Here is a 23,335-nt window from a genome sequence, read left to right as displayed (position 1 = left end):
CAAAAGAGTTAAAAAAAAAAAAAAAAAAAGGAAGGAGGCAGGGATGTAGCTCAGGGGAGAAGAGAGCACTTGCCTAGTGTGTTTGAGGCTCTGAGTTCACACCCTAGTACCTTAGCAATGACCAAAACCAGAGTGAGTGAAACAAATAAGCCCAAAAACCATTGCTTATTTTTCTTCATTCATGGACAGCATATGCCCTGTCTGGGTGCCCTGAGGGGTAGTTTGGGGTGATTCTGCTAGGGCTAGTGTCTAGGGCTCACCCTCTCCAGCCATGTTTATTCCGAGTCTGTGCAATCTTTCAGCTGGTGCCAGGCCTCTGTTTCCCCTTACTCTTGTTCGTGGGATTGAACATGCCTGAGCAGCAGCTGCTTGGGGACCTCTGTAACTGGCCTCTCCTCTGGGCACCGTGGCTGCCATCAGCTGTTTCCCAGGCTGCCTCCCATGCAGCAGTGAGGAAGCCATCTGGGGAGGTTGCCCCAGTTTAAATTCAAATTCACTCCCTGCCTATGCAATTAGAATTTATTTCCCCTGCAAAAGGCTTGCCATCTTAGAGCAAAAAACCTCTAGCTGAGTTTGGGTGTGTGTAGGGTGATCCTAATGGAGGAAAACTCTGGTTTATTTTCGTAACAGCATGTACCTTGTGATGTCTTCAGAGCCTGACATTATTAAGAGTGTGTTACCACAATGCAGCTTGAAATCTAAGGCAATTTGGATGTCCTTGGGCCCAGAATTAATATGTGCTTTGTATAGTCTTGTAATTTGGGAGGCAATTTTCCATAACACAGTGAGATGTTCCTTTATACATTTGAGATAATTTAGCTCAATGTTCATTTGGAAAAATTACTGTGCTAATAGCAGCTCTTCAAGCCTCAGAACAACAGACCATATTGGGAGAGTCTGGACAAAGGCTGGAGGAATTTTCCCCAGACCAACAGCTGCCTTAGGCTGCATGGCAGGACCTGAAATATTGTATGAACTCATGAACTCTAGCTGATTTGCTTAAAACCAATAGCTCTTAATGGAGGAATATGAAATAAAGGTGGAGGAGTAATGAATTTCCCTATTGTCCAGGTAAATTGAATGTCAGTGCACATAAATTAGGACTTCTGTATGCTCAGCTATGGGAACCATTTGTTCTTCTGGCCAGACTTTTCTGTCCAGGCTTGAGGGAATAGATACAGATGAGGGAGAATGAACTGTATTTTTCTGTTGGGTGTGTTTTGCTTCATGCTTCCTGGGTATTATGTATCAGAGAAGTTTTGTTATACTGGGGGAGGAATCCTCTACCTTAATCAGAATTTAATACAATAAAAGAAATTTAAAACTTTTATCTTCCCAAATTGGGAATGTGATTTCTAGTGATAGAAAAAGTCCTAGGGAAGAACCTGTGTAGGAACCAGCCTATAAGCTGAGCTCAAACCTGACCAAGGGATGACGAAGATGAAAAATAAAGAGATACAGAAATAAGTTAAAATCTGGGAGGCCAGGTTGCTCGTGTCTGTTTGACATAGAGCCCCAAATGACTGGCACATCTTGGCTTTATTCACTCAGACACCGGCACAAGCAGAGTTCCACAGGACTCATCTGTCTCCCATCCTCCACGGTACTTCTCCAGGTAAATAACAACCTCAGGAGTTTTTACTTCTCCCTGAAGCATGTTAGCACACTTGCCTGCCCTCTTTCTCCTCAGTGCTCACCAGGGAGGCCAATTAGGCCTCATTCTTCCCATCTGATCTCCGCAAACCTGGTAGACCCAAGTTCATTCCTAGCTGTATTCCTGGCCCAAGGCATCTGCTTCCTAAGGTGATTCAGAATCAGGTTGGTGCTGCTGTGGGTATTTCCCTCACAGTAAGTGTTGTGGGTCTGGAGGGATCACATCTTTGGTCAGAGACTCTGAACTCTGTGTTGGAGTACTCCATCAATGAGAAATACTTGTTAAGTTACTGGCTTCATAAAGGGAAGAGGAGGTAAGAACTCCTGTCTTTGTAAGTTTCCATTTACCTGTAAGTGGCAGTTGAAATTAAAAACCATCAGTTCAACAGGTGCCTGGGTTTGGAGTGACTCTGGTTCATCTTAAAGCCTGGTTCTTTTCTGGAACTAAGGAGAATCTGGATCCAGGTCAAGATTTCTTGAATGTTCTGAGGCTTTGTGGGCAAAAGGCATCTGGTGATTTTCTGTTTTAAATACCACCATCCACAGTGGTGAGGTTCATGTTCACACAAAGGCCTGAACAAGGAGCAAACTAGCATGCGTGCATCCAAGGACAGATCACAGCATAACCAGAAGGAGTGAAAAAATGCAGAGTCTGAGGCCCCCTTTGTTAGACCAGCTTAGTCACCTGCAGCTATAGCACTTCTATTCACCAGGTTCTCTGGAGATGGTTTATAGGTAGAAGCTAACCCCACCCTGGAAGAAAATAAAGGGAGTGTGACGGTAGGGTTTTATGAAAATGATTGTAGTCTGTGAGCAGCAGGTTCCAAAGTACTGTCTGCTACTGGGAGAAATGGAGGCATTTCACTTCCCCACATCCCTTTGAAACTGTCTTGTAGCTGTCCACTAATGTGCCAAGCCAGTGTTTGCTTTGAGGCAACTTCTTCATTTGGTGATCCTTAATTTTAGGACTACAAAGGAATCACCTAGGAAGCTTTTTCTTGTTTTTGTTTTGTTTGTTTTTGGTGGTGGTGGTGCCGGGGATAGAATCCATGGCCTACACATGCCGGGCAAGCACTCCACTGCTGAGCTACATCCCAGTCCACATCCAGACAGCTCTTAAAAATACAGTACTCAGGCCCCATCCAGAGAGATTCTGATTTGAGTGTTTGTGAGAAGACCTGACATTTGACTCTTATTTTTGTGTTTCTAATATAGGAACCACTGATTTAAGCCATCTTTTGAGCCACCATCAAAGGACAGAACAGGAAGACAATTAAGGGAGATCCAAATCACCATGTTCTGAGGGTGGGGAACAATGAACAAGGTGTTGTCTCCTTCCGTCCTCTGACATTATCTTAGCATAGCTTGGTTTTGATGGTACCCAAACTTGCTGGAGTTATCCAGCCATTCTAGTTTCCTACACTGGAGGCAAAGCTGACCTGTCCTGTGAATCAGTTCAGACTGGGCTCTGATTACATCGTATGTCTAGCTGGCGCAGTGAAACATTAACTCATTCCTTTTTATCATGGACCAGGGCAGGTTTCATGTGAGGATGAAGTCCAGTTATTCCATGGCTCCAGTGGGTGTGAGGCCTAGCTGGTTTCCTGAGGGTGGGGTAGGAGAGGCTGGGCATGACCCAGCTTGGGTGTGTCGTAGGGAGCAAGGCTCAGGGTTCACCTTTGGTAAATGTTTACCAGAAGTGCCTGTTCTAGTCTCTCTTCAATGTCTTTCTTGGGAAAGTGAGTTTAAATGGTGCTTTAGAAAGGTTTGAAGTAGACAGTTGTTCGCCTTATGTCCTTTTTGGTGGAAGGGCAGGGCTAGCCCATGCAGGAAATAGTTGTACAAATTTCCAATCACTTCTCAACCCCCAGAGGGCTGCTATGTGGAGCATAAAGACTTACTCATTACTTTTCACTCTACTCCTTCTTCACTCCCACAATATAGTCCTTAGGGATGCCCCGGGCCTTTGCCTTGTGCTGACTGCTTGGGACTTGTCCGCCTACTTTGGAGACTGTGGGAGAGGGGAGATGAAAGCTGAGCTTTGCTAGGAGATTCAAGGCCTCTCTGGCTGGCTCACAACTGAAAGTGATCATGCTTTGATTCAGCAAATGAGGCTCATGACAATACAGGTGCATATTGGTTACATTGTATTTTTCATAAACATGGGAGGAGCTATGAGAATACTGTAGGTTTATGAATTTAGAAAAAAAGTCCATCTACAAAGTTAATATGAAGAGATGTTTTAAAATACTAGTAGCTTAATTGCAGTAGACCTCAAATATGATCTTTGAATTAATATCCAGTGCTCAACTGGCCCTTCACCACCCCCTCAAAACTGGTATTTTAAAGAAGTTATTATGAGATGAGAAGGTACTTTCTGCATTGTTTATTGAGACAGATAACTTCACACAGTAGGAATGGGTACACTTAAATTATGTGACAGATGATCATAAAGACTAGAGGTCTGGTCAACAACACAATTTCATTTTATATTATTATAGATACTGATATTTTTAAATTTATGTAAACAAAAATATGGATAAATTATGCCAAAAAGGCAATAAAATCCAGAAAACGGAAAACAAAAGTACATAAGTTAGCATAAAAGCTATTATGAATAGTGTAACACAGAGTGATGTAAGAACCCAAATCCAAAATTTTAGTCAATTCTTTACCGCATGAGCAGAAGTAAGAAATATGACTGGGATCTGACCCAGAAGCCTGAGAACAAGTTATACAGAAATCTTCAGCATGTTCACCCTCTTCATTTGCAACCTGGGCATTTCCCCTCCTTTACCATTCCTTAGAAGTAGCTTTCCCCCTTAAACCTTCTCTGGTAGGCTAATGGCGATTCCCAGTCAGACCCTCATATGATACCTGGAGCCAGACCATGGGGCTCTGACAGCAAAAGCCCAGCCTCATAGCCCAGCAGACTGCCCTGCCACACAAAGGGACATTTTCATGAAACTTTATCCTAGAACCTTCCCACTTTCAATTAGAAAAAAAAGGTGGCAAAACTGAAAAAACATCTTTATACAGTAAGGGAAAAGAAAATTCTTATTTTTTGTTGTTTTTTGAACCTGAAAAATGCTGAGTTCATTGAATTTTCTGATTTAATTCTGGATAGCTGGTTTTATTTCTCTCCTAGTTGGGCTTGGTGACATCATGACATTCCCCTGAGTTTGGTTAATGAAAGTAAGCAAGTAAAAACAGTGATTAAGAAACAGCATAACACAAAGTTAAAACATTGTCTGGTCATATCTTCTGTACCATGTATGATTGAAATATATAGTGAATGTTTAAATTTTAAAAATTGATTACCGTAAAAGATACATTGCCAAGCTGGGCATGGTGGCACATGCTTATAATCCTAGCACTTGGGAGGATGAGGCAGGAGGATTGCCACGAGTTCAAGGCCAGCCTGGGTACATAATGAGTTCAAGGCCAGCCTGAACTACATAGCGAGACCCTGCCTCAAAACAAAACCCCCGAAGAAACCATTGCCAGTTATCCTCATAATACTCCCCCTCACTTTGAACACACTTATTCCATCCTTCTTGCTACTTTCTGAAGCAATTCTGGATGTTTCCCCTTTGCATTTTTTATGAGGTATGATCAAAACCACGGTGCGTGCTGCTACCAAGTACTATCCAATAGAAAGGCAGGCTTGTGAAAACATCATGGTGTATCTTCATCCTCATTATTCATAGGATCTGGTACCATGTGACTTCTAGCTCTTCCCCAAAGTCAAGATGACCATGAAAGGTAAATGTTTCAAGTCAATTCAGGAAACAGAGGCAGCCACATGGTACAACTAAAGACACTCAGGAAAAGAACTTTCAGGACAGCTTCAGAAAACTGCAAGAATGGTGGGATAAATGTGTTCAAAGTGAGGGGGGAGTATTTTGAGGGGGGTTACTGACATTGTGTCTCTTACTATAATAAATTTTTAAAAATTAAACATTCACTATTTTTTGATAACACAGTCGGATTTCCTGGTAAAGATGCCAATGGCAATAAGAAGCCAATGTTTGAACCACTCTGACTTTAATAATGTGTTTCCGGCATGAATCCCTTTACTCATGAGGTTAAGGCACCAGGTTAAGCAAAGGTGGAAGTTTGGCTGTGTCATGGAGTATGTAGGCTCCAGGTGCATCTGGATGAGGAGTAGACAGGAAAGAAGAAGGAAGGGATTTGTATTTAGTTGAAGGGTCCTGCAGGCTTCCAGTGGGTCTGAGAGACTAGACAGAAGCACTAGACAGTACTATAAGGCACTCCTACAGGAAAAAGAAACAAATGGAGGAGGAGCCTTAAGCCCAGTTGTCCACTAGGTGTTTTGTTAGCCATAAGGCCTGAATCTGGGCAAGGCCTGAATCTGGGCCAGGCCTAGGAGCAAAGAGGATCCAGGGAGAGGGCTGGTTTCCTCACATGGAAGCGTTGCACTAGTGCCTGAATCTTCTACCTGGACTAGCAACTGGCTTCACTCAAGAGCTTCCCAAGAAGATGAGCAGCGAGGGGCTTCTGTTCCTCACGGAAGGACCAATGCAAAACAGCAGTTTTCTCATTTAACAATGCCTTCAGTCACATCAGAGGCCACTTTACGAGGAAAATGCCATACATCATGATCATTTGGAACCCATTTAAATAAAACTTCTGAAAACTCCAGCTATGCTTAGGAGGGTATTCCAGTTTTCTTTTGACTTTTACCTATACATTAACAATAACTTAGATCTTACCTCAGCCATAAACCCACTAAAACATACCAGAGAAAAACTCTTGAGTCAGAGATTTTTGAATCCAGTAACGTGAGACTTGTCTACTGATAAGGCTTCTGGGTGCTGAGATTTAACTGTCAAAACACTGTCCTACATGAAAGAGATCAACATTTGTCTGTTCAAATTAACTGAGCAGGGCTTATTCACTCACTGCCGGATTCGACCTGGAGCACCTGGTTGTACTCATTCAGTGTCAGAAGAGTGCACAAGGGAGGGTATCCGAAGCGCCTAGTGCCCATTACTGACTAGGACAGCAGGAAGAGAAGGAAGGTGGAGAGAATCCCTAACAACTCCATGCATGCCAAGGAGAGAAGTGTTTGGTTCTTTCAGTCCTGTCCACATGCTGTTCTTTTCCGCATTATTTCAGTGTAGCAAAAAAGTAGAGAAGAAAACTCAAACAAAAAAGGGGAGAAACTGCACACATCTCTATTTACTGTTAGAGGTTAAGAAATAAAATGAAATAATGGCTAGATTGGATAAAGAATAAAGAGCTGATGGTTTATTTCATAATCTAGTTATTTCAATAGGGCTTGGCAAGTCAATAGAGAAGACTTAATTCTGCACACAGATGAGCAGCAGTGGCAGCTCTACCCTGATGTGGGAGCAGAATGTGTCTCCACTTCTCTGGATAACACCCGTCTGAGTAGGTGTTTGGTGTGCATGGCGTCAAGCCAGCCCCACCCTGATGATTACTTGATGGATGGCCTTTTTTGCAGATGGATAGAAAACTGCAAGTCTGGAAGCCAAACTCTTTCAGGAGGCACAAAAAGAAACTGTCGTTAATATTCAGGGTGTGCACATGACACATGATGGCCAGATGTCCTCAGCGAGGGCTGCACCCGGCAAGTAGGGTGGTATAGACACCTTGGTCCTTACAGTGTCTAAGGGAATTCCTAGCACAGCTCCGTTTCAGGTGTCTGAAGGCTACCACTGTGCTGGAAAACCCAAGTCCCAAGTCCTACGCCATGCTCTGGTGGTCGCTTCATCTAGAAGAATCAAGAAGTGATTACCCACTCAGCTCATCAAATGTTTAAGCTCCCCACAGGATGAGGCTCAGCACTACAGACCTGAGGCTGACCATGACGTGGGCCCCCGAACAGGCAGGGAAATGAGGTGGGGTACCACAGTGAGCACTGAGATGGTTTCCTGTAAAGATGCTGCCAGTGTTTGGTACAGGCGGCCCTGGAAAGAACACTGCTCCCACTCAGTCGCCTGCCTTGCGAGTGCTCTGCAGTCCTCCTGTGGTGCTGTACACTGAGGGCTAGTTTAGGAACTGGCTTCTTCACCTCACATTAGATGCCAGCATTTCCCAGGGCTGGATGGTCTCACACTTGTGTTTCTGGCACCGGGGAGGGATTTCCCCAAGTGTACAGCAGGGAATGGGCCTTTGAGTGAGAAGCAGCTCCCTGGACCTAGCTGTCAGTCGCAGGAGATTAATTGGCCACTTTCTCATATGTGTTACATGCAAAGATATTTACCATGGGATGCAAAATGGAACACGAGGCAAAGCAGGTATTAGCTCAGCCAGAAGGAGGGAGTAATCAACAGACTTGCTTTTGTTCCTACAGTTTCTAAGCAGTGGAACAATTACCTAACATCGCACCAAGTAATTTGTTAGGCTGGAAAACAGTAAGGGCGTTCATTTGCTCTAAGGCATTCTGGGCTGAAAATAGCAATTCTGAATTTTCATGGCAGACCCAACTTGGAAGCTGGCTCCACTCTGTCCCATCTGATTTTGGCGGTGGTGTCAGAGAATGTTGTTGTAGGCCCATGGCCGGCATGAACCAGGCTGTCAGAGTTTTACAAAAAGGGGAGAAAACAGCAGCAGCAGGGACCTGGTTCCAGTTCTGCGTAGCTGATGGTGATGGGACATTTATTTTTTTCCCTTTTGAAAATAAGCAGAAAGTGATGTGGGTGGAAAATTGTTAGGAGTTCCCAGGGACTGCTAATATTCTGCAGGGCCTTCAAAATGGATTCTGGCGAAAACACAGGTGTTTAGATCAGGGATCCAGAATGTCACCCTTGACTCTCGGCAGCTCTGATCCTGGATGCCTGTGAACTGGGAAAAAACATTCTGTACACAGCAAACATGCTGGGAAGGAGGGGATGGCCTTACACTTCAGGTCTCCGAACAGCGTGCAAGGAACAGCTCCGCTGACAGTCAGAATCACAGATACATTAATTCCAGGAAGGCAAAAGCAAGCTGCATGACCGAGTTGGGAACTGAGGGGAAGGCACTTTGCCATGGGAGCACATCTGTTTTATAATAAGCAGGTCTATAATTCTCCTGTGAAAGAGCATGTTCTACTATCTTCTCTGGGGCTGGAAAATATAAATACTGTATTTCATGAAGGGGAGGAGGAGAGATGATCAAATCTGTTTGCCAAGTGTTTGAGACACTTTCTACCCTTCTTGTTTTGTGTGCGCATTCTTGATAATTTGGGGGAGGGTGCATGAGTGAACCTGCTTTAGAGAGTAAAAGGCACCAATGAGGCGTCTCGTGAACAGGGCCCTGGACTCTCCCCAAGTTTCATGCCTTGGTCACAGCTACTGTAAAACCAGAAAATAAATGCATGCGTGGTGCCGAACTATTAAGTTGAAATATGTGGTTTGGGGCCAAAGGGTTGGGAGGTGAAATGCTTACATTTAACTGCAGGAAAATTATTGTGAAATGTCTCTGAATGGACAGAAGTGTCAGGAGCTGGCCTCTGGAGGCAGCAAAGTGTGGAGCTGCAGGCACCATGTCCTTGATGAGCCACTTATTCCCAGCTCCCAACAGCCACGGGAGGACTAAACCATGAACACATGGACAACATCTGCTCAGTGTGATCGTCTCCTAAAGTCTACTGGGAATTGTTTTGTTATAAGCATGTTCTTCTTTTCTGCAGAGCCAAGCTAGGAGGAAAAGGAGTGATTGGGTTTCCAGTGCTGTCCTACTTGCCACCTCAGTCACGGTCCCTGTTATGCTGGGCTCTTACAGCGATAATGCAGTAGGAGGACATGACCCTGCCAAATAGCAAAGCAGTTCGTTATGTTTCTTATTCCTATATTACTTATAGCATTATTTTGCTTTATGGTGGCAATTATATATGTGTATATCTACTTATTCAAACACTATTAGATGTAATTTATTAATTCTATTCATATTTTCTTGATAGTTTAAAATTGAGATTTTTCAAATTACCCTGATTTTTTAAACAATAAAAAAATGTAACAGACGAGTGGTTAAATTGACAAAGGCCAAAATGAAAGTGCAGTGAAGAACAAGGAGAAAGAAAGCATTCAAAATGACCAGGTAGGGCTACCTACACAGGACTCTGTGAAAGGAAACTGAAGATTGTCTCTTCTAAACTATCTACTCTACCAGTCTATGCACTGATGTCTTTAATGACAATTCTAAGACACTTCCTCAAGCCAACACCATGAAAAAAATCACGAATATCACCCACCACACCCTTGGAAAACTGTTCTGAAGAAAGCCACGTTTACAATGTGGCAGATGTGGTGGAGAGCTGTGTGGTTAGGCAGGTGCTGGGATTTGTACCAGCAAACAGACAGAGGACATGCAGTTATTAGTCACAGAGGCCTCTTCTTTCCTCAGGAGAAAACTCTGAGATTAACTTCAAAACCTCCTCAGTTCAAGGCAAGTGCTTTCTGTCAGCTAGAGCCGCACACTTGCCTCCCCACCATGTACCTCTGCTCCAGAGATCCCCGTCTGCCAGGGACACTAGGGCCTGGAAGGATCCAGGTGTGTTTCTGTGTTTTGGAGATTTCCTTATGAAACAGACAATGATGGTGCCTGCCTCAGTTCCCCCAGCCTCTGTGAAGGCTAAAAATACATAATACAGAAATAACCGAAGCTATGTTAGCCTAAGGGAAATGCTTCCTCTTCTGCTTTGTGTAATAAAAATGGCCCCTAAGAGCCAAAACAGAACAAAAAACTGAACTATAAAGGATTGTATGTAGCAACAAAGCACAGTTCAGTAGGAGCAAGCAGCTGAAGTTCATGGCCAAGTATGTGGGTAGATTTTCAGCCACAGAGGACTTGGTAGACATCGATTTATACAGAACATACGTACGGGACGCATAGGAGTGTATACATACAGATAAATAAATGTAAATCTCTACATCTAGTGGAAGAGGAGACAGACCCTTCTTCTCGGGTGCGAGTGGCTACTTGGGAGCCACTTGGCCACAGGTTGCTGCAGGGTGAGGGCCAGCGTGGCCTGCAGTCAGGTGTTCTGGTAGGATAGCTCAAACATGGTGCACGCCTCCTCCAGGCTCTCGTCCACATTTAGCTGCCGCCAGAAGGACTTCTGCTTCTTCTGCAGCTCTCGTCGGACGCACCTCGGGCAGGGGACAGACTTTTCTTTGCATTCAGCGTGGAAGACGGCTCCACAGCTCTCACACCTGCAAAAGCCAGCCACGGAGATGATGAGCACAAGTGAAGAACAACATACCTGCATGAGGTCAGGGCCCGGTGCAGCTAAGGCACTAGGTTATCCCAGACATCCCTGCCTGTGGGGACACTATACTGGATAATGGGATATTTTCTTTTTCTTTTTTCTTTTCTGTTTTTTTGGTACCGGGGCTCGAACTCGGGATCTTGCACTTGCGAGGCAGGGGCAGAACCACTAAGCTAAATCCCTGGCCCATGGGATATTTTCTTTTTCAAAATGCTCAAGGTTGAATTTCACTTGAAAACCTTTTTAAAAAATTTTTTTTATTGGAAGAAGGCTGGGGAGAGGTACATGGCTTCTGAGAGGAGCTGCCTAGACCTCTGTGATCACAGTGACGGTGGGCAGCACTGGAAGCTCTGTGCCAGTCTCCTCTCTACTGAGAAGGAAGGGGCCATATAACTGGGGTGAGGTGACAGGAAACGAGGATGGACTGCCCGGCCAGACAGAAATCAACCCTCGGCACACCCATGGCGAGCCCAGTGCCACACCTCTGAGAACACGGCTTTCTACTTCAGTTAATGTGAGCTAGTGGCCCTGTTAACTCATGGCCTTTGAGTTTGAGAAGGTAAAATGACACCTTTTCATTCTCTGAAGATATCCTGGGGTCTATTACTCTGTGAGCTTTTTAAAATTTAGGAAAAACTTCCTACCTTTATGAGCCTACCTTTGTAACCTAAGTATGAACAAGAAAGCATCAGAGAGTGGCAAAGAAAAGTATTTTTCCCCAATAACACATCAGATATTATAATTTATGGAGAGGAGACGTTCCAGGTGGATGACTAGTTTGTTGTTCGGCCTAGTGGAAGCCTGCTCAGGAGTCTGAATAGCTTGTTTTTACGGAACAGTTTTTAACGATGACTGACAAGCTCAATGTAGCTGCTGCAGTGAGTCGCTTGCTGATGAGGACTGAGTTCTTATCCTTCCACACATGAGTGACAAGTGACTTTGGTCCTGTCCTAGGAGCCTGCATGACTCTGTCCAGCTAGCAGCATCCAGGGAGTGTCCAGCAATGGACTGGGTTGAAAGAGGGATGCCATGAAAGCAATCCTCACCGGTTAGCCTTGGGCTTCTGTGGCTTTTCCCACAGTACCTCTAGTTTTAATGAGCCCAGGGCACAGGATGTCCTGCGGGTCCTATTTCCTAGCCCACCACTGACTCATGCCTGGCACCATGCAAGGGCCCCCGAATCTGGCGAAAGGGGTATCGTCCCACACATCTCATGCCCTGGAGAGAAGGCAGTGATTTGGCAGGAGAGACGGTAGGGAGTGGGTCCCACCCAGGGAACAACAGACAGGGCCTCCACTGACCCTAGCAGTCCCCATGCCCAGGGCTCAGGGAGAGCAAGCAAGGAGCTTCAGATTGCTTCCAGGCTGGCTGCTATGGCCTGAACTGTGTGGAAGCTAAAGCTTAGCTTGACTATATTTGGAGGCAGGGCATTTATTTGGTACTAGGGTAAATGACATCATCAGGGTGGGGCCCTGATCTGGTAGGCATAGTGTCCTAAGAAGACATAACCCAGAGCTTCCTCTGTTTTTCTGTCCCATGCTTTAGAGGAAAGGCCACCAGCAAGGCAAGGCTCACTGGAAACCAACCCTGCTGGCTCCTTGGTCTGAAATTTCCAGCCTCCAGAGCTGTAAGAAGTCCTTCTCTGTTGTTAAGCCACAAAGTCTGTGGTATTTGGTAGGTGCTCTGGGCAGACAAAACAATGCCCTCAAGCAAGTTACTTCACCTTCTGAACACCAGTTTCTTCATCTGCTCAGTGCAGACAACATCAGCACCCACCTCAGGGGTGCTTGCTGCCGCAGATGAGATCATGGGTAAGGCGTCTGGCATAATTTCTGACACAGGCAAGCGGGCACTGATCCCTCCAGTGCGCCCTGAGGCTGCCTGCTACCTTTCTGGGATGCTTTGCTGTAGCCTGACTTTGCCTACACCACAGCGGTGACCTGGGGACATAGCACTGGCTCCTTTCACAGATGAGAAAACAGATTCTAAAAAGGCTAGTGATTGTCTCCCAGCGACAAAAAGGGGAAGAGTGTTGTGACTGGAACCTGGGTGGCTGGCATGCCGGCTGAGGCTCTTCCTGAGCGCCATGCCACCAGCTGTCTGAGTGAGCTCATGGGCCGCTGTGCGGGAAACAGCATTTTGTGTCGGAACACCTGTGTCAAATCACAAATCTCTCTGTAGCTGAGTGATCCTGGGTAAGTTATTATTTTCTTGGTGCTTTGGTTTTCCTCGTTTGTAACATGCTGCTCATGATGACCTCCTTCTTACTCACTGGGTTGCTGTGAGATTAAGATGAGCAAATACAGGTGAGAGGGCCATGGAAATGGCATGACACCACCCCTCCCAGGCGACTCCAGCCGGCTGCCTTTTTGACATTGGTGCTGTACTGGACCTCTCTGCTGCCTTCTCCTCCTCCAGTGAGTGGAAAGGAAGGTCACACCCAGGTTTCCCAGTGCCTCTAGGCTAGGCCAGCCCTCCACCCCAACCCCCCCAGTGGCAGTGGCTTTGTCCCCCAGGTCACACCTCTGTAACCTTCTATCAGGAAAGTGACACTAATGCTAGCTTTATCAAATAAATTTCCTTCTCTCTGCCCCCTTTGCCCTGCTGTGTTAGTCAGAGATTTATACACCCAGGGATGTTGCCCTAGGGCACTGATTTGATAAGGAAAAACACACTGTGTCTGTCCTTCCAATGCCACTCCCTTATCTCTGCTGATACCAGGCCCTCAGTGAGTGAAGAAGTTGGAGTCTTATCGGGTATTTTTAGTGTTACAAATACTCATAGGGTTATGGAGGGACCAGTGCACCTGCTCTTTCTAGCCAAAGGTCAGTAACTGAAAAGAAGTATGAGATAAAACCAAAATTAATGATTTCAAAATAGAGCCAAGCCCTATTTTCTCACAATTTATAACCCAGAAGACATCTTTTCAACTGTCCTATGGACAGACTGATCAATGACCTTCCCAAATTCAGAGAATCTATAGTTAATTACTCCCCCACCCTTAATTTTCTTTTTAAAGGAAAAGAATCAGAGCAAGAAAAGGAAAGAGAAACTATTCTCTTTACATAAAATTTATGGAACTCTGTAATAAAAATAGAATGCACAGGAAAAACAAAACATTTACATCTAAAAACGCAATATGTAGGTATATTCCAGTTTGAAAATAGAACTTTATTAAAAGGGATTTTCACTTGAGAAAGACTGGCTCCTGAATGTTTCCTAAGTTTTATGATTGTATTCAAAGTATAACTTACCACATAACTTTTTAGGAACACACTTTTCATATAAAGGCAAATCTACCAACATCATCACTCTGCTGGAGCTGCAATAGGTAATGAAAGAGAAATGTCCCTTTGCTGTTCTTTTGTGATACATCAAATGAAAGCCAGGGTCTTCATATCAGAGTTACCTAGTCCCAGCAATAAGCAGTTTCACCACCGACGAGGACATTGTGTCCTCCTACTGCAGTGTCACTCCTATTGACCAAAGTTGCCCAGTGAGTTTTCCACTTTTTTCTTGAGCATATCCATGGCTTTATGTGATCAGGATTCTGTGCTCAGCATTACTGACTTTTGGGTCAGGGAGGTGTTTGAAGTGGAGGCTGTCCAGTGCACTGCAGGATGTTTAGCAGCATCCCTGAATGTCTACTCTCTAGGTGCCAGCAGCATCCTCCCCAGTCCCTTGAGAGTTTTGACAACAAGCCATATCTCCTGATACTGCCTAATGTCCCTGGGGGACAAAAATCATCCCTGTTGGGAACCACTGACCTAATCTGTGTGGAAAAGGAATCACAGAGGGGATATCCAAGGGTACTTAAACAGCACACCCCTCCCCCTGGATTTGTATCACCTGCCGACTTACACTCTTGTCAACAGTGAGGTACAACATAGTACATACTCACTTAACTTGCACAAATATGTACCTTTAACACATTGTTTGATTAAATGAAACTCACTAGCATTAACTATCCAGTGGTTTCTAAAAGTAATTTAGAACATGATTTAAGAAATTGCCACCCAGGCACAATTCTATGCGTTGCTCAGTCACTCCTTAACTATCAACTCGCTGAGTTTGCATTTCTTCCCGAAAGCTCTCAGGGTTTGGCCCTCAGTCGACTTTATTTGCCCTTTGGCCAACACTCTCTGGGCCATTCTTCATGTCCTACCCAGGCTTCATGGCAAATCAAAGGCACACACTTTTGCATATGCTTCAGAATAGATTGCTTTTGTGCAACTGTGAGGTACTTAAGTTTTGTCAACTTCTACAGTGAAACATTGCAGTAAAACATTCACAAGGTCTCTCCCCATACAGGAAGATCTCTACTGTGAGGTTGGCCCTAGTGTCAGGGGGACTCTGGGTAATTTACTTCATCTTTAAGCCTCATTCTCTACAGAAGCAAATGAGGTTGAGTTAGATGATATCTAAGGTCCTTTTAACTTGCAGATTTGGGGTAGGGGAAAAAGCTACTCTGGGTTGTAACCTCCTCTCCAAATTTCCTTGGTCCAAGGTCTGTGGATGAATGAGTGTATCTGTTGCTTGCTGTCTCTTCCTTAGAAAGTCTCAAATTGTCAAGGTGGGACTGAATGAGACGAGTTTTAAAGTGTGATACATTCCTTTGAATTTTATTTGTATTAATCAAGCTATAAAATAACTATGAATTAGGATACACAGCATTATCAGGAGTTTGGCCAAAAAGAGCTCACTGCCTCTACCTCATAAAATTTCAATTAGACATAAAGGATTTGTTTTAAGCCTTCTCTCATCCCAGCTATCATCAGTACCTATTGTCCTCAAGAACTGTTAAATGTGGGTTTTGGGGGAGGGGGCAGCTAGAAGAAGTAGGCATTTTCAACCCTATACTGAAGTGTTTTGTGTTTGAATCACTGGTAGAGCCCCACTGGAGTGAACTGAGTGTGTGTCAGTAAGCACTGGACACACCATAGTAGGTGGGACTAGGAAGGACAGGCTAGAATTCTGCTTCCCTGGAAGCTCTAGGGGACAACACTAGTAATAAACGGTATGAGCCTTGGCAAACTGCTCTCCTTTCTTGGGATCAAGGGAGGGGAGTGTCTCCACTGTTTCAGGGCAACACAAATCCCACTTTGCATCTCAGCAAGTGCACCACAGAATGGAATGAAACTATACATACATTTCATGAACAGTCTTTGACCTAAAAATTAGCTTACTGCCCCACAGGAAGTGAGAGAGAACTTCACAATCTAGAAATATAATAGTCTACTGCAAAGAGACTGAACAGACATGATGTTATTACTGCTTGGAATCCAAGAGAACTAACCTGCCACAAACTAGGAGAACCAAATATGTTCGGGGGGAAAAGGTTTGCTTCTCAAATATTATGGCAAAGTGGCAAGAATTCCTGGCTGCAGACAGTTTCCTGTTCTGGAATGCTGATGATGTGAGACCAATTAGAGACAGGCTCAATGGCTTTGTCTGCACCCTTCCAGATTCTAGCTGCACATAGGGAGGTCACAGGAAACTGCTAAAGGCCCCTGCCCTGAGTTGAGGTCACTGAAATGCTTCTGCTCTGCATATGTTGGGTTCTTCTCCTGCTGTGTTTTTATTTTTGGCTCAGGCAATGGCCTCAGATATTTCACTTGGATTGAAATTCAGGTTTTAGTTTGGTTGGATCCCTGACAAGCTAAAGGACAAGCCTGCTGAGTAGGGCAGAGCTTTGCTGATTTCCACTCTGCAGAGCCCACAACCAATTGGGTGGGGAGCAGAAATAAGTGCACGTTATCAGGCATGTGAGTGCGGTTTTGTGCATGGATACCATGTAAGGCGCCCCATAGAGCCACTAGCTATTACCGGCTTTTCCAAGAAACCAAGATGATTACTTAAATCTCTTAGCTAAGGGAGGTAGTTACAGGGGGCTGGTTGTTTTAATATTTTAGGTTGGTGTTTTCTGTTATTGTGTAAGTAAATGAACAGAAGCAAACAATTTGTAATTTCTTTAAATAGGAAATCAGCCAGTGTCACATATGGTGTTAAGCCCGCATGATTGTCTATGTACTATGTATATACTCATGCTATACATCTATACATAGGTAAGCTATTCCAAAAATACACAACATGTTATTAAATGCTCTAAGGTGAAATGAATTAAATATAATTCAAACAAATGATAAGATCTGATAGATCCATTCTTTTGGAGGGAGTAGGAAGATTATAATAATGAAAGGTTAACCCACAATTTCAGTAAGGAATTGATTATAATTGCATGTTGATGACTGAAGAAAGCGTCCAAGTGGTGTTATAGCAGTTGCCTTGAGTACTATCTCCAGCTAAGGTTTGTTTCAGGTTGACCAGAAATCTAAATTCTCCAAATGCCCGTCTTTGGTTCAGCAGTGCAAAAGAGAAAAGGAAAAATAGGTGGGAAGGAAGATGAAAATCTTGGATTACAGAACTTGAGTCTTGCAGAGGGAAAATGGACATACACATGGGCATATCACATGTGGGATTTTTCAGTGTGATCCCCAACTCCTCTTTCTTTTTTGCTGAGAGTAGGGAGGTGGGAGAACTAAAAGTTCATTTATATGGTTTCAGTGGAATTCTATGAGACTGGAAAAGATCCAGCTCCTCTGGCTACATGTCTGGGAAATACAGATGCCTAAATTCTAGTCTGTAAAACTATTCTAATAATTTTTGAATAGCAAGTGTGTATACAGTAAGATCAAAATTAACAGTTTAAATTAGGCAACATCTATCTGGCCCTTTGTTCCTGTTTTTAAATTATCTTTTATAATCCTTAAAACAGCTTTCTAAGCTAGGTACTGTACAGTCTGTTTTCCCATTTTTATTAAATTTCGTTCTAAGTAAGATATAATACAAAAATGCACTGGTGGCTTATCTGATCCTAGAGCTAGTGAGTGGGCGAACAACTTTTGACTTAATTCTAGTCTTCTGATTTGAAATATGGCCCTCTTTCTCCTGTTACTAGCCACATGGTCCTTTAAGTGACTCAACACATACCTAAATACCTGCTAAACCCTCAATCTGGGAAGGACAATTGGCATGTCCTGCAAAGATCTCTTTATCTGCTCTTTAAGCCCAAGTTAATTATGGAAGAGTTTTTTCCCTGATTGCAGCTCACAAAGGATTTGGCTTTCACAGGTCTTGGACTTTGAGTTTGTAAACTAAGCTCAGCTAATGCCTTTGACAAAAACTTTACTTAAAATTGGGCTTCAAAATAGAATGCAAACAAGGTTTAATTAATTCATTTGTTAATTTTGCCACCCTCCAGGGGATACTACCTCATCATCTTTTGTGCAAATGCTTAAAACAGTAAATGTTTTCTGCTAATCTGTGGATGCTAACAGAACTCAGTCATACTCTAGTATGTGTATAAAATCATAATGGATTTGATCTGAATGAAATAGTTTTCTGATATGGCTAACTTTTTACTTTAAGGTTCATTTGACAGTTACTATAACTGTCAAGAAACAAATGGGGCCAGGGATTTAGCTCAGTGGTTTCACCGCCTATCTTGCAAGAGCAAGGACCCGAGTTCGATCACCGGTACCAAAAAAACCCCAAACAAACAAATGCCCACATTTTTTAGGATTACTTCAGGAAAATTTATTCACTATTAGAAAAAGTAAAGAAATTTTCTATTTCTGCTATTTTCTACCATTGCTGGAAAAGCTAAAATACATTATAATTGTAGCTATCAAGAACTGTTTATAAAAGCAATGGTTTTCTGTAAAAATTCCCAAAGTAGTTCAAAATGCCTAAGAGTCCAAGACATGTTTAGAAACATCTTGCTATAAGTAAGACACAGGCAACTGAATATAAGAACATTATTAGGCTAATAAAGATTAAAACAAATAATGTTAATTTATATATCTACATTTGTTTACCAGTCTTTTTATGTAACCGTTCAAAAATATAATGTGAAGTTTTTATCATAAGCCTTTTAAAAATAATTTATTTTTAAAATTAATGTTCTTGGTACAATTTAGATATACATAATGATGACCTTCATCATAGGGAATTTGTATCTGTACATGGTATATCTTGATTCTTTTTTCCCAAATCTGCTCCCTTCCCTTTAATCCCTCTTCCCCTCCTTATTTACAAAATCTTTGTTTCCATTTTTTCCTTTTCCCTTCCTTCTATACAGTACCCCCACCCAGTTCCCCTTTCCTTTTGAACAATTTCTTCCTATTTCACATTATCTATTATACATTTTGGTCCTTATTTACACTTTCAGTTTCTCATACCAGAGAGACAATGCAATATTTACACATGTGTATCCAATTTATTCACTTAAGAGTACAGCTTTAAGGTGCATCCATTTAGCTATAAATGTCTCAAGTTTATTCTTCTTTATGGCTGAGTAGTACTACATTGTATAAAAAACCACATCTTTTTTATCCATTTATCAGCTGATGGGCATTTGGGTTGTTTCCAAGATTTAGCTATTACAAACTGTGTCACTATAAACATTGGTGCATATATATTTTGTGGTTTGATGCTTTTAATTCTTTTGGGAAGATACTCAGAAGGGGAGTAGCTGGGTCAAATGGGACCTCTAATTTTAGTTTTTTGAGGAATCTCCACATTGATTGTACCAGTCTGCACTCCCACCAACAGTGGAGAAGGGTTCCTTTTTCCTCACTGCCCCACCAGCATTTGTTGTTTGTTGATTTCTTGATATTAGCTGTTCTTTATGGAGTGAGATGGAATCTCAGCATTGTTTTTGTTGTTGTTGCTACTGGGGATCAAACTCGGGACCTTGCACTTGTGAGGCAGGAGGCATAACCACTGAGCTAAATCCCAGCCCTCAGCATTGTTTTAATTTGCATCTCTTGAATGACCAGTGATGTTGAACATTTTTTCATACATTTATTTGCCATTTGTAGTTCATCTGCGAAGTGTCTATTCATTTTAGATGCTCATTTTTAGACTGGGTTTTTTAATTTGGGGGGTCTGATTTTTAAAAAATTCTTTGTTATGTTGTACATATTAATCTTTTGAAGAACTACTAGCTATAATTTTTTCCCACTCTGTGGGTTATCTCTTCACTCTGTTGGTGATTTCTTTTGTTGTGCAAAAGCTTTTTAATAGGATGAGATCCCAGTTGTTGATTCTTTGTATTATTTCCTGTGTGACCTGGGTTTTAAGAAGTCTTTGCCTACTCCTATGTCCTCAAGAGTTCTATTTTCTCTTCCAGCAGGTTTAGTGTTCCTGTTTTAATACTTACATCTTTGGTCCATTTTGATTTTAGTTTAGTGCATTGTGAGAGACACAGATCTAGTTTTAGTCTTTGGCATGTAGAAAGCCAGTTTTTCCAGCGCCATTTATTAAAGAGACTATCTTTCTTCCAGGGAATGTGTTTGGTCCCTTTGTCAAAGATAAGGTGGCTCAGTGTGTTTGGGGTTGATAAAGAATAATTTATAAAACTTGTAATAATTTACCGAAGTCTCTCAATAGGACTCACTGTTATTTAACATATTACATTTGAGTTTCTCAAAGTATTAAAACACTTAGTAGAGTCAAATTAAAGAAATTTTCAAGTACTGATAAATTAGAAAATGTAAAAAATGGCCCAGAAAATAAGCCTATCTAATGTTATAAACAGCATGACCAGCTGATTAGGGATACATTATTGGTTAGTGATATAAATTGTGAAGAGAAACAGTCAAATGAAAGACACAAAGTATTTTGTTATTACTTTAGATTATTTCCCTATCACCAAGACAATTCTCTTAACAAGATGGCATTACATAAATTTTCTAATACTCAGTTCATTCTATGCTAGTGCTGCTTGGCAAAAGAATCTGTCAAGGGGCACAACACAGTGGCTCACTGGGAGAAGCATTTAGCTTAGGCAGTAGCAATGAAGTACAGGCAATATTTAAGCTTTTTTTCTTTCACTGTCTCTGTGTGGTGCCCTTAGCAAGATCGACAGACCCCCTCGGTGAGGAAAAACTAATGTGAGCTGGGCATGGTGGCACATGCCTATACAGTGGACCCTCGAGTTACGACTGGTCTGACATACGAACAACTTGGGTTACAACTCAAATGATAGACACTTGTGCTTTCAGATGGTCTCAGATACAGATTTAACCCTTAAAGAGTTCTGGAAGGAACATTACAACATCCTTTCCTGTGTGGGGTTAATCAAGAAATCCTGGGCCAATGTCTCTCTAAGGACACTGAGATCTGCCTAGAAGAAAGTGTGGGCTAAAATTATAGAGGAGAGAGACTTTGAAAGCTGTGAGGAGGAGCCCGAGCCTTCAATTCACCAACTTGGGTTAAATGAGTTTGTAAGTCAAGGGTCCACTGTAATCCAGCCCTCAGGAGACTGAAGCAGGAGGAGAGCAAGTCCAAGGACAGCCTGGGCTACACACAGCCTGGGCTACACAGTTCAAGGCCAACCTGGACTGCAGTGAGACCCTGTTTCAACAAAACATGCGCACACACACACACAGGCGCGCAAATACACAAATGAAGAAACTTCTGGGTGGACTAGCCAGGGAAGAAGTGTTAATATTGACTGCTCTTTGGTACTTTGCAAGTGTTAGGTCTCTCTCTTTTAAACAGTTTATCTCAGGGGCCGGGGATTTAGCTCAGTGGTTCCAGCGCCTGCCTTGAAAGCGCAAGGACCCGAGTTCGATCCCTGGTACCAAAAAAAAAAAAAAAAACAACATAAACAGTTTATCTTAAATACTCTCAGGGAAGCAGAGGAAAGGAAAAGCCACCTTTGCTGCTGGAAGCTTTGACATTCATACCACCTCTGTCCCTGAGCCCCTGGGCCGGTCTGCTTTCAGCTAGAGCTTCCCTTCCCCACTCTAGGGTCTTCTGGCTGCCAAGGAAAATTTGCTTGTCTTTTTTCATTTTAGATTTGCAAGATTTTTTTGAATCACTGATGTAAGTTTTATAAAATGACTCACATTTCTGCTTTTCACATGAATTCCTCCTTTTTGCTGTTATCTTTTCCTATTTTGTCATCAAAAGGCTGTGAAATTCTTTCCATTAGTTGTGGTGGTGAGGAGACAAGTCATCCCTTGAGATGGTTTGTGGGTGCCCAGATCTTAGGGGTAGTGCTCTGGCAGCAGGGTAAGGCAGGACACTGAAGTAAGATGTAGTATCCAGAATTTCCCAGTAGCTGCAGGGGTGGTGTCAGATAAGGCTTCTGGCCGATCTAGCATGGAAATGATGGGCAAATGATTTCTAAGCTCCTTCTGGCTCTACAAAGGTTCTATGTGCTGGTATGATTCAGTTCAAACACCAAATTCTGTAAAGAGTGTGAACATCTATGAACTGTGCCTTTATCTCTACTTTAAGTACTCTGAAGGCATGATAAACTTATTAATGGTAGTTGTACATTTTATGTGCGTATGATTCCTGATGCAGTATTGTTGTGGGTTAATATTCAGAACACTAGAGGTGATTAATAAAGATATGATAATACACATTAGATGTTGACATTAGCACAGAAAAATAATTTTTTAAAGACAATCTTAATGGCATATCTGTACTTCCATGATTACTTGTGTGGGGAAAAAAATCCCTCAAAATATAAATATATACTGACAAAACTAAGCTATTACTGTACCTTTTGTAAGTCTAAAGCACAAAACAGCTAATTTCAGAACATGCTGCTCAGTCTGAAAAGTCAACATTTTTTTGTATGGAAAGGTAAATACTCCTTCTCTTCCCTATTGTGTATTCAGGTTACTTATTTACAGTCTCACAGGGAAGAAGAAAGTACTGTATACACTAAAAAACGAACTAAAAGATGTTTGGAAAATTAAATTATCTGAGTAGCTTAGCAAAGCTCAGATTTTTTATATCGTATCTCTCCTGACATTACATTCTCCATTAGCCCACTAAAATACATCTGTTCCTAACATATGATAGAATGTTAGCAGTCACTCAATAAAGTCACATTTGTTGATGTCACTTAAGTACCAATTTTCCTGAAATAAGTTTAAAGCCATTTAAAATAGTGTTAGTAACTACAATTTTGTAAAATTAAAGCAAACTCATTTATTCATGAATTATTTATTGAGCAGTTACAATGTGGTGTTCCAGATGGATCAGGGAGTAAAACAGAAAAGTCCATTTTTTAAAAAGAACATTCTTTCAAAATAGTGGAATGAACAGATATGTGAATTTGTACCCCAGTTCCTTTGGGTAAACAGTGTCAAAATTAGTCAACTTCACTGAAAATTTCATGACAAACTATTAGACAAATAAAAAATGCTAAGCAATGGAGCCAGAGCAAAGCTCAACATTTTTGTCAACAAGAGCTTAGAATAGTGCCATATGCCTGATAGGTAGGTCCAGGGGGTGGTGACTTGTTAAAGGTCATGTAGCAAGTTCTTGGCACAGTTATGAATGACACCTAGACTTCTCTATCCCCTACAGTGATCTTTCCATGAACTAGCCTGTCTGTACTTATTAAATGGATCT

General features: G+C 42.4%; 1 protein-coding gene and 1 long non-coding RNA gene across 9 annotated transcripts in view; one reads left to right on the top strand and one right to left on the bottom strand.

The window, feature by feature from the left end:
- Window positions 1–23,335, top strand: part of LOC110350500 (uncharacterized) — a 172,896-nt gene that overhangs the window by 44,035 nt on the left and 105,526 nt on the right. The window lies entirely within an intron of this gene.
- Window positions 4,025–23,335, bottom strand: part of Plekhm3 (pleckstrin homology domain containing M3) — a 191,545-nt gene continuing 172,234 nt past the window's right edge. For 3 of the 4 annotated variants that reach the window (XM_004851142.3, XM_021263547.2, XM_087206224.1), the window contains exon 8: window positions 4,025–10,838. In XM_004851142.3, coding sequence (XP_004851199.1) covers window positions 10,661–10,838 — 178 coding nt within the window. In that variant the 3' untranslated portion in view covers window positions 4,025–10,660. The other variant, XM_087206225.1, reaches the window with a different exon arrangement.

The sequence above is a fragment of the Heterocephalus glaber genome, unplaced genomic scaffold, assembly GCF_053883595.1.
Source record: "Heterocephalus glaber isolate CG9 unplaced genomic scaffold, H.glaber_assembly_v1.0 deba00000621, whole genome shotgun sequence".
Taxonomy (NCBI): domain Eukaryota; kingdom Metazoa; phylum Chordata; class Mammalia; order Rodentia; family Bathyergidae; genus Heterocephalus; species Heterocephalus glaber.
The sequence above is the reverse complement of the archived record's forward strand: the minus strand, read 5'-3'. Positions and strand labels throughout refer to the sequence as shown.